Source organism: Colletotrichum acutatum (genome assembly GCF_030867785.1).
Source record: "Colletotrichum acutatum strain CBS 112980 chromosome Unknown BDZ83scaffold_247, whole genome shotgun sequence".
NCBI classification, from domain to species: domain Eukaryota; kingdom Fungi; phylum Ascomycota; class Sordariomycetes; order Glomerellales; family Glomerellaceae; genus Colletotrichum; species Colletotrichum acutatum.
The window spans coordinates 1-12,326 of NW_026849241.1; the positions used below are offsets into that span (position 1 = coordinate 1).

The window sequence follows — 12,326 nt, forward strand, 5'->3', positions numbered from 1 at the left end:
AATCACCTTGACTCTTACCTGTATTCACCACACACGGATGCTATTAACATGTGCGAACTCCATTTTTACTGGTGCTCAAGGTGCGGGATGAGGTGGCAGAAACGCAAGAGACTAGCAAGTTGCGAGGGCAGAGAGCAGGCATCCAAGTGCCCAGAGAGCCTTTGCATGTACGTCGGAAACCCGAAGAGGCCCAGACGAGAGGAGTGCGAGAAGTGCGCATGTGTGATGGAGACCGTCGAGAGGTTTAGCGAAGGCTTGTTTTTCATATGAAAACTGCTGTCTCAATTATCGAGCACAACATAACCAGGATAGTGGTAGTGAAGTTCATGAATCATTTGACAACATAGAGTGCATTACCGACCAGATACTACTCAGCCATAATGGGTACCGAGGGCATGTATTCCACCTGTATTCTTTCTATTTAACCCCGGATTGTCATCTTTAGCCCTCTGACAGGGGCCGACGATGCTTAGGCAGTATGATGGGAAAGCGCCCACATGTGCCCCCGAGCTCAGGACGATGGATATCAGGTCCTGGACGAAAAGCGTCCACGACGTGTGCGTGATATCTGGTTTCCCGGTTTCGATATCCATCGCCCCATTACAAGGGGTGCACTGCCTTTTTGGGGGACAAACGGTAGTGGTATATGACCTAACTGTGTATGGGTGGCGCAATGGAAGCCAAAGTCAGGCCATCCTTCCCTCACGCCGCAGCTACGGCCGTGACTGCACCTCCCTTCTTCTTTCTGGCCTTGGCCTTCTTTTTACTCCGATCCCGGGGCTTGAGTGCGGCCATACCTCCCTTGCAGATGTCGGCGTAGGTGGCATAGAAGGATTCCAAAGCATCGGGCTGAACGATTGTAGACAGCTTGATCTTGTCGTCTCTGTGTTTCTTCGACTTGCCGTTTGTCGCGCGCACAATCACAGGGAGCGGATTTGCGGGGTGGAGGTCGGAGAAGGATTCATCGCCGGCTGGTGGTGTCAAGGACGTTTCGTGGCCGTAGGATACTAGATGAAATGATGAGTCTTTGGGTATCTCGGGTGCGGCTGCGAAGCACTGGGCGTACATCTTTTCTGTACGAGGAATATCGAGCCACGTCCCTTGCTCTTGCGTTGTTCGAAAAGCTCGGCCAACTTGCCGAAGAACTATGGTCGAGTGGTTAGCAAGACCATTGGCGTATAGAAGAACACATCAGATGTGACAGGGACGAAGTAGGATAAAGTATACCTCTTCGTGACTGAGGTGGGCTGACATGGTCACCGAAGCGTCTAGCGTCGCGTGCGGCCAGACGATGCACCACGGTAGTAGGATAGTGCAGCTGCGCGGTGGGCTATTCCATCAAAGACGCCAGGAATGATGGGATGTCTGTATACAAAAGCAATCAGTTTGGCGAAGCGGGCTGCTAGGTGCTTGTGTGTGGCCTTGGTCATCCCCCGCAGCAAGGCTATGATAGCGAGCAAGGGTATATGGGCCCCGGACAGTGGGGTTTACTGTTCGGAGCTACCTTACCTAGTACACCTGTCCCGGGGTTTCATACCTTAGCACGATACTTCTCTACTAGACTTTACTAAAACTAGTAATAGCTATATAAAGTTACTTTACTTGCGTTTATATATAAAATATATAAATAATACCGGAATTAATACTCTTAAATCTTAAAAAAATATTTTAAAAATATTATTTATTTATATAATTAAAATATAAGTTAAAATATAAGTTAAAAGTAAAGTAATAAATAGAGTTATAATAGAATTAAATAGAAGTTTTAATATTAGAGCTAAAAGTACTATTTTTAAGTTAGCTATAGAAATTAGGTATAAAAGATAGAATTTATACTTATGGGTCGCCCTCTATGTTAATTCACTGAGCTAACGTATAAAACCCTAGGATAGGTGTATGTAGATGCGACATACTCATGTAGAACCATGAGCAGGAGAAAGCAGCTAGACTAATTATTATATTTACTAAGGTAAGCAGGCGTGAGATATATATCTTTAAAGTAAGAAAACTTAACCTAAAAATTGAATAAATTTCTATAATAATACATTGAATCAAAAAATTATATTCCATAAAAAGATAATTATAAAAATAATTACGTTCAGTGTATAACCTGGCAAACTGATTATGAATATTTTAAGCTACGCTTAGCTGTCAGTGTCAGACCATGTTTTCGAGATACATAATAACTAGACCTTCTTAGCCCACCATAAGAACCGTAGGGGTATGGCGCGACTGCGCATCGGTGAATCGGCGAATCGGTGCTCAGGTATCCGTTTTCCGCCCTTTGCCCCACCAAAAAGTTTCTCGGAGTCGGCATTTGCGCAAGGGTCCTCGACAAGATCTGGTTCTGTTGCTATTGCAAATTCAAAGAACGTGTTTTCACGCCTCACCAGCCGACGATATGCCTCCAAAGCCGCTCGCCTTACCCACACAGCTGCTCAAACAGATCGGTGCGCCGGATCAATCTGCCACCTCAAGGTCTAACCCTCGTTGGAAGAGCCAGGGACAGAACAGAAAAGATCGACGGAAAGCAGACAGGCAGTCTAAAAAGCAGCGACAGACAACAACAAGAACAACATCGCGTGACCACCTTGTGCAGAGCCATGATCCTATCGATAACCACGGAAAGGGTAATGATGGCAAACGTCCTTTCGACGAGCCGGAAGAGCCACGCAGCCCTGCCCCGAAAAAGCGCAAGCGGGAGCATGTCAGCAAATACCAAGACGAAAACGACGACGATGACTTTCAGAAGCCTTTGTTGTTGAACCAGCCCTCTCGTGCCGTGCAAGAAAGGCTGGCAAAAGATGACGCCGAAATCGAGCAGCTTGAGCGTAAGCTAGGATTGAAGAAGGGTCGGAAGTCCATCCCTAAGGCTTTCAAGGATGACGGACTTGATGATTTGCTTGGCGATCTTAACGACAACAACGCATCGGACGAAGGAAGCCACAGAGACAAGAGCGAGGCCGATGCATGGCTTGCGGCAAAACGAAGGAAAGCGACCCAGGACCAAGCAAAAATCAGGTCTACAACGGGAAGCGACGACGACGACGACGATGATCATTTGGGTTTTACAGATGAAGAGGCATCAGGGGAAGAAGATGACGAAGACGACGAGGATGGCGATGGGATTTTCATGGAAGATCAAGGCGACTCTGATGACCAGAGCTCACTGGGAGATTTCGACTCGGAAGATGAGGAGACAGTCCAGGAATCCAAGCCTATCAGAGAGAATCCATATCTCCCACCAGTCTCAGCTGGCACGCAGCTTCCCAAGTACATCCCTCCGTCGTTGCGAGCACGATCAGGCGGCGATGCAGATCTTGAGGCTCAGATCCGAAGGAAGCTGCAGGGTCCTGTCAACAGAGTCACTGAAGCAAACTTGGTATCCATTGTTGGTGAGATTGACAGGATCTATCAGGACAATCCAAGGGGCCACACCAACAATATCTTGACAAGCCTGCTGATGGCTCAAATTTGCGATCCTACAAGCAAGCCCGATACGCTACTCGTCCTGTCAGCCGGCTTCGTTGCTGCTCTCTACAAAGTCATCGGTATCGATTTCGCCGCGCATTTCCTTACCACGGCTGTAGAGCGTTTTCAGGATGAGAGGCACAGAGCAATAGTGGCGGTCAAGGAAGATCGCATACCTACGAAGGAGACGTCTAATCTCCTCACGGTGCTTGCGCAGATGTACATGTTCCGTGTCGTCGGTAGCAACCTAATATTCGACTTTGTGCGTCTCCTTCTCGACGATTTGTCGGAGCTGAATGCCGAGCTCTTACTACGGATTGTCCGCGTATCAGGTCCTCAATTACGAAAGGACGACCCGTTGGCGCTGAAAGATATCGTCAGTTTGATTCGTCCTGCGGTAGCCAAGATTGGGGAGAGCAACCTGACGGTTCGCACCAGATTTATGGTCGAGACCATCAGTGACCTCAAGAATAACAAGATCAAGGCTGGCGCACAGGATCTAGCCATTCTTGGTGAGCATGTGACGCGCATGAGAAAGGTTCTGGGTTCTCTTGACACACAAAAGCTCAAAGCATCAGAGCCCCTTCGCATCGGTCTGAAGGATATCGAGAACGCAGATAAGACGGGCAAATGGTGGCTGGTGGGAGCCAGCTGGGCAGGCCAGGATACACGAGAGACAAATAAGGATAAGGAGAGAAGCGCGACCGTAGGAGATTCCGACGATATGGTGGTTGCGGATGCTGACGATCTGGCGACTCACGATTACACGCAATTGGCAAGAGAACAAGGAATGAACACTGATGTTCGACGAGCCATCTTTATCGCGCTTGTTGCAGCTGCCGACTATCAGGATGCATACATGCGTATTCTCAAGCTACGACTTAACAAATACAACAGACGCGAGGTACCAAACGTGCTTCTCCAGTGCTCAGGAGCACAGCAACACTACAATCCTTTCTACACATTGGTATCCAAAAAGTTCTGCACCGATTCACGGATCAAGCATGCATTTCAAGATACCTTGTGGACGCTGTTCCGGAGACTAGGCGAGCCGCTGTTCGGAGAGGAGGCCGAGGAGGAAGACGAGGAGGGGGTAGACGACCGGCGTCTCATTAATACTGCTAAAATGATGGGAAGTTTGGTTGCTGATGGCTCTGTCAGTCTTGGAATCCTCAAACCACTCAATCTGGCTTACGTCAGGGAGAAGACCAGCTTGTTTGTCGAGGTAATGCTCATCACTGTACTTCAAGAGTGCAGTCACGTCAAGGGCAAGAGCCTGGAGCAAGCCCTTGGAGTGTGCTTCGGCAGCGGGTTGGCGCCAGCCCTCGCGAGGAGCGTAGGCTATTTCTTGCGCAAAAAGGTACGGTCTACAGACCTTGTCAGCGGCAAGAAAGAGACTAGAAAAGTCAAGGAGGCGTGCAAGGTGGCGGAGGCGTTGCTAGAAAAGCCAGACATGGGCGAAGATGCGTAGATCAATAGCTTGAACATGAGGAAAACTACATTGATCTAGCATGACACAACATCGGTTCGCTCGTACCTGAGTCCAAGCAGCTCCGTGATTACGACCTGTGATCTCTCACAGACACTGAAGACAGCCGCATGGTCTCCAGTCACATCCCTGCCAGTCACAACCACTCTATTTCCGTTTCTCTTCTTTACTAATCTTAGTACATAAAGTATCATAGAGAGATGGAAATACCGAGATGGACTTCGGGTATACATTCTCCACAACTGCTGACCGTATCTCACAGCCGGCAACAAGTAGTGCAAGCATATTAAACAGCATGCCTCAGCAGAGAGCGTTCAATCCATGTCCGTAGTGCTGCATACCTATTCGGAAGACCTTGGTCACAGGATGGTATGCCCAGAGCATTCAAAGTAACAGAGTCCCGTTCCTGGACGATAACCTTCCAGCTGGCGTAAAAACGTATGCTTATGCTACAAACTACCTTTTCGAACTTCTATTCGCTGTCCCTCAGGTGATACAAATTACATGCTTCGAATGTCGTTATTTCAGGACGCCAAAGCTTTCCGCCACTCGCACTATTGCATCGCTGTGACTGGCCTTACATGTGAATTGGCTTGGAGTAGGTGGCCATAGCCGCCTCCTTGAAGGCCTCAGCCAGAGTGGGGTGAGCATGGCAAGTTCTGGCGATGTCTTCGCTGGACGCTCCGTATTCGAGAGCGAGAGTGGCCTCCGCAATCATTTCACCAGCATTGGGGCCGATAATGTGGACTCCCAAGATTCTGTCCGTTTCAGGGTCGGCGAGCATCTTGACCATGCCCTCGGTGTCCAGGTTCGTCTTGGCGCGGGAGTTGGCGCTGAAAGGGAATGAGCCGACTCGGTAGGGGATGTCTTGAGACTTGAGGTCCTGTTCACTCTGGCCAACCCAGGCAACCTCCGGATGGGTGTACATGACAGACGGGATGACGCCGTAGTTGACGTGACCGTGGCCCTTCTTGATGTACTCGACAACAGCGACAGCCTCTTCCTCGGCCTTGTGTGCCAGCATTGGGCCAAAGGTGACATCACCAACACAACGGATGTGAGGGATCTTGGTGCGGTACTCGGAATCGATAATGACACGGCCTCTCTCGTCAAGGTCGAGACCAATGTTCTCAAGGCCCAGTCCGCCAGTGTAAGGTCTACGACCAATCGCGACAAGGACGACGTCGGCATCCAGCTAGTGAACAGGTTAACATCTCCTACCAAAAAGGTTTTCGGGCCAGGTCTTACCGTCTCCGGCTTGCCGCCCTTGGCAGAATCAACCTCCAGCTTGACCTTATCGCCACTCTTATCGCCGCTCAGGACCTTGGTGCCCGTCTTGAAGGTAATTCCCTGTTTCTTGAGAATCTTCTGAGAGCTCTTGGCAATCTCGGCGTCCATTCCGGGGCCACCAATCTGGCCGAGGAACTCCACAACAGTCACCTTGGAGCCAAGACGGGACCAAACGGAGGCCATCTCCAGACCAATGATGCCACCACCAATGACAACGAGGGACTCCGGGATCTTGTCGAGAGAGAGCGCACCGGTGCTGGTGACGACACGCTTCTCGTCGATCTCGAGACCAGGGAAGGGAGTGGCCTCGCTACCAGTCGCGATGAGAATGTTCTTGCCCTTCACAGAGGTCTCGCCACCGTCGTTGAGAGAGACCTTAATCTCGTTCTCGTTGACGAAGGTGCCGGCACCCTTGATGTATTCGACGCCATTCTTCTTGAAGAGAAATTCGACACCCTTAGTCAGGCCGCCGACGGCGGTGTCCTTGGCCTTCATGAACTGCTCCAGGTTGACCTTTACATCCGAGACATCGATTCCGCGGTTCTTGGTATCGTGTTTGATGGTGTGGTAAAGGTGGGAATTGTTGAGAAGTGCCTTGGAGGGAATACAGCCAACATTGAGGCATGTTCCGCCGAGAGTACCTCGCTTTTCAATGCAGGCAACCTTCAGGCCCTCTTGACCAGCTTTGATTGCAGCAACATAGCCGGCAACGCCACCGCCAATGACAACGAGATCGTTCTCCTCTGGTAACCGCGTCAGTGGCGTCACAAGGAGTACATTCGGGGTATAAGCAACGCACCAGAGGCCGAAGCGTAGGCACGGCTCCATCTGGAGAGCTGGGGTGCGACGGCGGGGAGTCTACAAACAGCTGTCAGCTTCGAAAGAATGAGGCTCTGTTATCAGGGTCTTTTACGAGGGGTTTCTGAAAGCCGACTTGGCTGCAGCGCGCGGTATCAATCGACTGGAAAGCATGGTAGCCTATTCCGATAGACGCTCAGATGTTGTGACGAGAGGAAGATGACGGTGATGATGGAGAGGAATAGAATGCGCCGGGTTATCAATGAGCGGCGATTCACGGCAAGCGAGGGTCGACGGGTGGATGGGCGGATGAGTTTGGACGGGCTACGGCTGTGCAAGCTTCGGATTGAATTGGAGCTCTCGGCCATTACGATTTTTTTCGTGGCTGACAGGTACTTTCGGGCCACACCAGGGTGGAGCAGGATCAGTCGCCGCTTTCGCTTGGAGCATCTCATCTCCAGGGGTTTTCGCGTTGAGAAATGTGCACGTTCAACATGACGGCTGTGCGTCATAAAGCGGCAGGGGGAAGACGCCGAATAGCTGGTCACTGTTTCAAGGATTGCGATCCAGCCACTTGAACGGCATTATCTTAATGCTGGTAAAGCGGCGTGTGGCCGACGTTGCCTGCAAATGGAAGACCCGGTCTCTCCTTAAGGCGGCAACCCCCAACGTTCTTGGATCATTCATTGCCTTTCCCTAGCTATCGTGCCGTTATCTCCCGCAAGGAGGCGCGATTAGCCGCTACGGGAGTACTCGCCCGTATCTCCACTTATAAGCTACCCTAGGGTTTTAGCAGAGTTACTTAAAATATCTTCGGGTAGATTATATTAAAGAATAGTATTTATAGGTTTTTTAGTTAATAGCTCTATCTTTATTAATAACTTAGATAGTTCTTAGAATTTAGATATAATATATAATAGCAGTTTTTTTTTTATAAATATAAAAATCATTTTTAATAAAATAAGATTTTTTAAAAGAAATATACTTTTTAGTTATATATATAGTAGTTTTTTTCCGCCTTTAGAAATATAAAGGATCAACTTTAGCAGAATTAAGTTTTTAAAAAAGTTGTATAATATAATATGCTTTTTTAATTATATAATATATATAATGCCGTCGATTAATCCGTAGTTAAAAGAAGGGAAAGTCAAAAAGATAAAAGAAAATTTATAAAAATAGTCTATTAAAACAGTAGGAGTATTTACTAATACTATAATATTAATACTATATAAACAATATTAAGAATTGCCCGAGTAGTTAGTAAAGGCAAAATATTAAAATAAATAATATATATAATCCTTTTAAAGTCTAGTTCACTTTATTAAAAACTATTTTAAATTTTATAAATAAATTAGTTTATTAAAATAAATATTATATATTTTAATATAATAAACTTTAAAACTAAATATTACTAACTATATATTACGACCTAATATATATAATAAGGCTAGGGCCTGCCCTATAGAACCTACGGCGGCTATTATATTATATATATAAAAGTAACGGATTTAAAACGACCCCTCGTAAGATAAAAGAACTATAAATAAGTTATATAACTACGATTATATAATAAAATAAAGAATAGACGTTTATAAATAAATAGGATATATAATTATAGATAAATAGGATAAATAACCGTTTAATAAATAGTTAAATAATAATAAATAGAGATATTATAAAGAATATATTTAAAAATAAAACTTATATATAGTATAAATTTAAGCCGGGCTTAAAAATAAACTTTTTATAGCTTTTTTAATAATTAACTTAATATTAGATTTTATAATCGCTTTTAACTATTTTTATTAAAAACTCTTTTTAATAAAACTATTAATTAATTATTAAAGCTTTATTTATTTTACGACTTATAAATATAGCTTTAAAAAAGCTATTTATAATTATAATATTATTTATTTAGCTTTTATAGCTTTAATTTTTATTAATATATTTATTATAACTAACTAGCTATAATATTTTAATTATTTTTATTTAATAGATTTATTTTATAAAAACTAATTAAATAGTATAAACGATATTTTTTTATATTTTTATTAAGTTATTTATTCTAGGTTCTTTTTTTATTTTTAAATAACCTATTTAAAGCTTAGTTAAAAAAATAAAAATAGTTTTAATAAACATCGATTTTAATAACGAAGTTATTTTTAAAAAGGACGTTTATAAACGACTTAGGGAACGAGTTAAAAAAGGAGATATAAATATTATTAAAATATAAACTATATATAACGAAACTATATATAAGCTTTACGACCTTAAAATTATAATTTAATAGTTTAGAAATAGCCTTTAATATATTTAGAACTTAAAAAACGAAGTTATTTAATTTTAAAAATAAAAAATAAATATTAATATCTAGGCCCTTTAAAAAAGAATTAATACCCTCCGAGCCGTTATTAATATTATTAATACCCCCTTTTAAAAAGGTTAATAAAAACTTAAACTTAATATATTTGTTATTTATAAAAGTACTCTAAGTACTTTTAAAGGATTTTTAATTTAAGTTAAGAATTATTAGAACTTTTATTATAAAGACTTTACTAACGAAACTAAAAAAGTTATATACGCCGCTAATTTTTTTAAAGAATAAGCCTTTAAGTAGTTTAAATTAATTTAAAAAGAGTACTTTAATAAAAAAACTTTTAATAAATATTTTACCGAAGTACGTAATATTTACTATAACTTTAATAGATTTAAAAAAGCTTTTAAATCCCTATTTTAAAATTTTAATAAAAAATAATAAACTAAGCGTAATTTAATATAATTATAATAAACTAAGTTAGTAAAGGAATATTTTATTAAATTTAAATATTTTAATATTTAACTAGACTTTATTAATAATATAAAAATATTTATATTTTATTAAGGACTAAAGGATAAAATTAAAAACGAACTAATCTCGTTTAATAAACTAAATAACTTTTTTAATATAGTAAACTTATTATTAAACTTAATAACTAACTTTATAAATAAAAAAAATAAAAAAAGAATCGTAAATAAAAATTTAATATAGGACGTAAATATTAATAATAACTTTAACGTAGTTTCTAAACGAACTAATAACCCTATAATAACTAAAATAACTATTAATAAAGTATTATTTATAGATAATATAACGGCCCTATAGACCTTAATATTATTAAAAAAGAGGATAACCGATTTAAAAATTTTTAAATATTATAATTACATAAACTAAATATATAACTAAAAACTATTAATAACTTAAATATTTAATATTAACCCGTTCTAAAAAAGCGAGCTAATATTATAATAAAGAAGTTCTATATAGATAACTATTATAAATAGTTTATTATAACGATAACTATTTATATATTAAAATAATAAAAAATAGATAAGATAGTACTTAAAAGGATTAAAAATAGTAAATAGTTTAGTAATTCTATACTATTTATTAAAACCCTAGCTATAGTTAAAAAGGATAAAGAAATACCTATTTATTAACCCTATACTTTTAAAATAAATAATATTAATATATTACTATCTCTTTTAAATATATAAAAGTTTAAAAAAAAGGGCGAAAATAGACTTAATTATAAAGGATACCCTTTACCTTTTTAAAAACGAATTAAATAAAGACTTTAATAAATATAAAAAATAACTTTTTAAGTTTAAAAAAAAAGGGCCCGATATAAAAAAATTATAAATAATTTATTTATATAGTACGACGAGATAACTTAAAAAATTCTAACTAAGTCTATTTATATAATATAACAAGAAATAGAGATAAGAAATTTATTTATAAAGTTAAAAATAACTCTAAGACCTTTTATATAAAAATAGAATCGAAGTATTTAAAAGGCTAACTTTTAATTTTAAAATTATAAATAAAAAAAGAATTAATTTTAAATTAAAAAAAACGAAATCGAAATAGAACTAGTTTTTATTATTTTAATAAAAAAAATTATTTTATAATTCGGATAAACTTCGTAACGTTGTCATAACGTATTTAAATAGAAATCGATTATAAATACTATTAGCGTTAATAATATTAGTTTTAAAAAGGACGATAATAAACTAAATATAAAAAATTTATTTATTTAAGGATAATTAAGTTATTTAATTTTATAGGTTAGAGAATATAAAAAACTATAATAACTCTTTATATAAAAAAGATTACTCTTTATTTAACCCGAGGACCCCTTTTATAAAGAATTATTTTAAATAGAATACTAGATAATAAATACTTTTAATATCTTTATTTAAATAAAATAGCTATTTCTATTTATAAAAATAATAATAAACTTATTAAAATATTATATAGATAACTAATTACTTAGCTAACGTTATATATTTTAATAACGGTAATAAAGTAACTTTTAGTCTAGACCTAAACTTTTTATAAAATATTTTAATAGCGAATATATAAACTAAAAAGATTATAAAAATAATTAATATTAAGTCTATTATATTAAAAAGGCTAAAGCTTAAAAAGAATAATAAAAACGATATAAATAAGGCGCTTAATAAAAGAAATAAATATTAAAAAACTAAAAAAGCTAATTATAAAAGAATAATAAAAAGTAAAAACTAAAGATAAGTTCTTATATATAACTAATAGTATAACGATATATATTTATAAATCTAACTCGATATTTATAAATAGTAATTAAACTATTATTAATATAGTATATAAAAAAGCTTTATATTATTAAAATAATAAATAAGCTTAACTTATTATAAATATAAAAAATAAACTATACTAACTATAAATAGTAAAAAAGAACGAGTTAATTATAATTATAAATATATTAATTAGGAGATTATATACCTTTGATATTTACTAATAATTAATAAAAATAACTATAAATAATATTATAGAAATTAGAAATATAGACGTTATTCTAAGAATTTGTAATTATAAAAGTATAATTTATAAATAAATTAGACTATTAGCTAGGTCTTATAAAAAAATCTAGTTATTAAACTATTTAAAAAAAAAGGGTTTAAACGGATTTTTAAAAACTTTTAAAAATAAAAATAAATATAATATATAGCTTTTATTAAAAAGTAAAAAGCTTTAAAAAGTTTATAATTAGATAACGATTAAGGATTAATAACTCTAAATTATACCGAAGAGTACTAAATATATATAAAATTATTTATAAAACCTAAAGAAATAGGATTATTAAAATATAGTAATTAGATATAGAAATTAATTTAAAAAAGAACGTAACCTAGGTTCTATTTAATATATTTAATAAATTAAAAAAATAAAAATATTTAATAAATATATTAAAAAAAC

At 38.0% G+C, this 12,326-nt stretch overlaps 5 protein-coding genes across 5 annotated transcripts; 2 read left to right on the forward strand and 3 right to left on the reverse strand.

Moving 5' to 3' along the window:
* Positions 1-48: 48 nt before the first annotated feature.
* Positions 49-270, forward strand: BDZ83DRAFT_594461 (uncharacterized protein; the record flags this gene model as incomplete). The annotated part of the gene is made up of 1 exon (XM_060506718.1): positions 49-270. One exon carries the CDS (start codon positions 49-51, stop codon positions 268-270), a length of 222 nt encoding a protein of 73 aa, XP_060357556.1.
* Positions 271-702: 432 nt separating this feature from the next.
* On the reverse strand, positions 703-1,254 carry BDZ83DRAFT_594459 (signal recognition particle 14kD protein-domain-containing protein; the record flags this gene model as incomplete). Its single annotated transcript, XM_060506717.1, has 3 exons — positions 703-1,007; positions 1,067-1,145; positions 1,228-1,254. 3 exons carry the CDS (start codon positions 1,252-1,254, stop codon positions 703-705), a joined length of 411 nt encoding a protein of 136 aa, XP_060357557.1.
* Positions 1,255-1,632: 378 nt separating this feature from the next.
* BDZ83DRAFT_644274 (uncharacterized protein) lies at positions 1,633-2,113 on the reverse strand. Its single transcript, XM_060509744.1, has one exon. It carries the CDS (start codon positions 2,068-2,070, stop codon positions 1,861-1,863), a length of 210 nt encoding a protein of 69 aa, XP_060357558.1. The 5' UTR covers positions 2,071-2,113; the 3' UTR covers positions 1,633-1,860.
* Positions 2,114-2,244: 131 nt separating this feature from the next.
* BDZ83DRAFT_644275 (MIF4G domain-containing protein) lies at positions 2,245-4,965 on the forward strand. Its single transcript, XM_060509745.1, has one exon. The coding sequence runs from the start codon at positions 2,402-2,404 to the stop codon at positions 4,940-4,942; it is 2,541 nt and encodes an 846-aa protein (XP_060357559.1). The 5' UTR covers positions 2,245-2,401; the 3' UTR covers positions 4,943-4,965.
* Positions 4,966-5,537: 572 nt separating this feature from the next.
* On the reverse strand, positions 5,538-7,078 carry BDZ83DRAFT_658146 (dihydrolipoyl dehydrogenase; the record flags this gene model as incomplete). The annotated part of the gene is made up of 2 exons (XM_060511010.1): positions 5,538-6,155; positions 6,209-7,078. 2 exons carry the CDS (start codon positions 7,076-7,078, stop codon positions 5,538-5,540), a joined length of 1,488 nt encoding a protein of 495 aa, XP_060357560.1.
* Between the last annotated feature and the right edge of the window lie 5,248 nt (positions 7,079-12,326).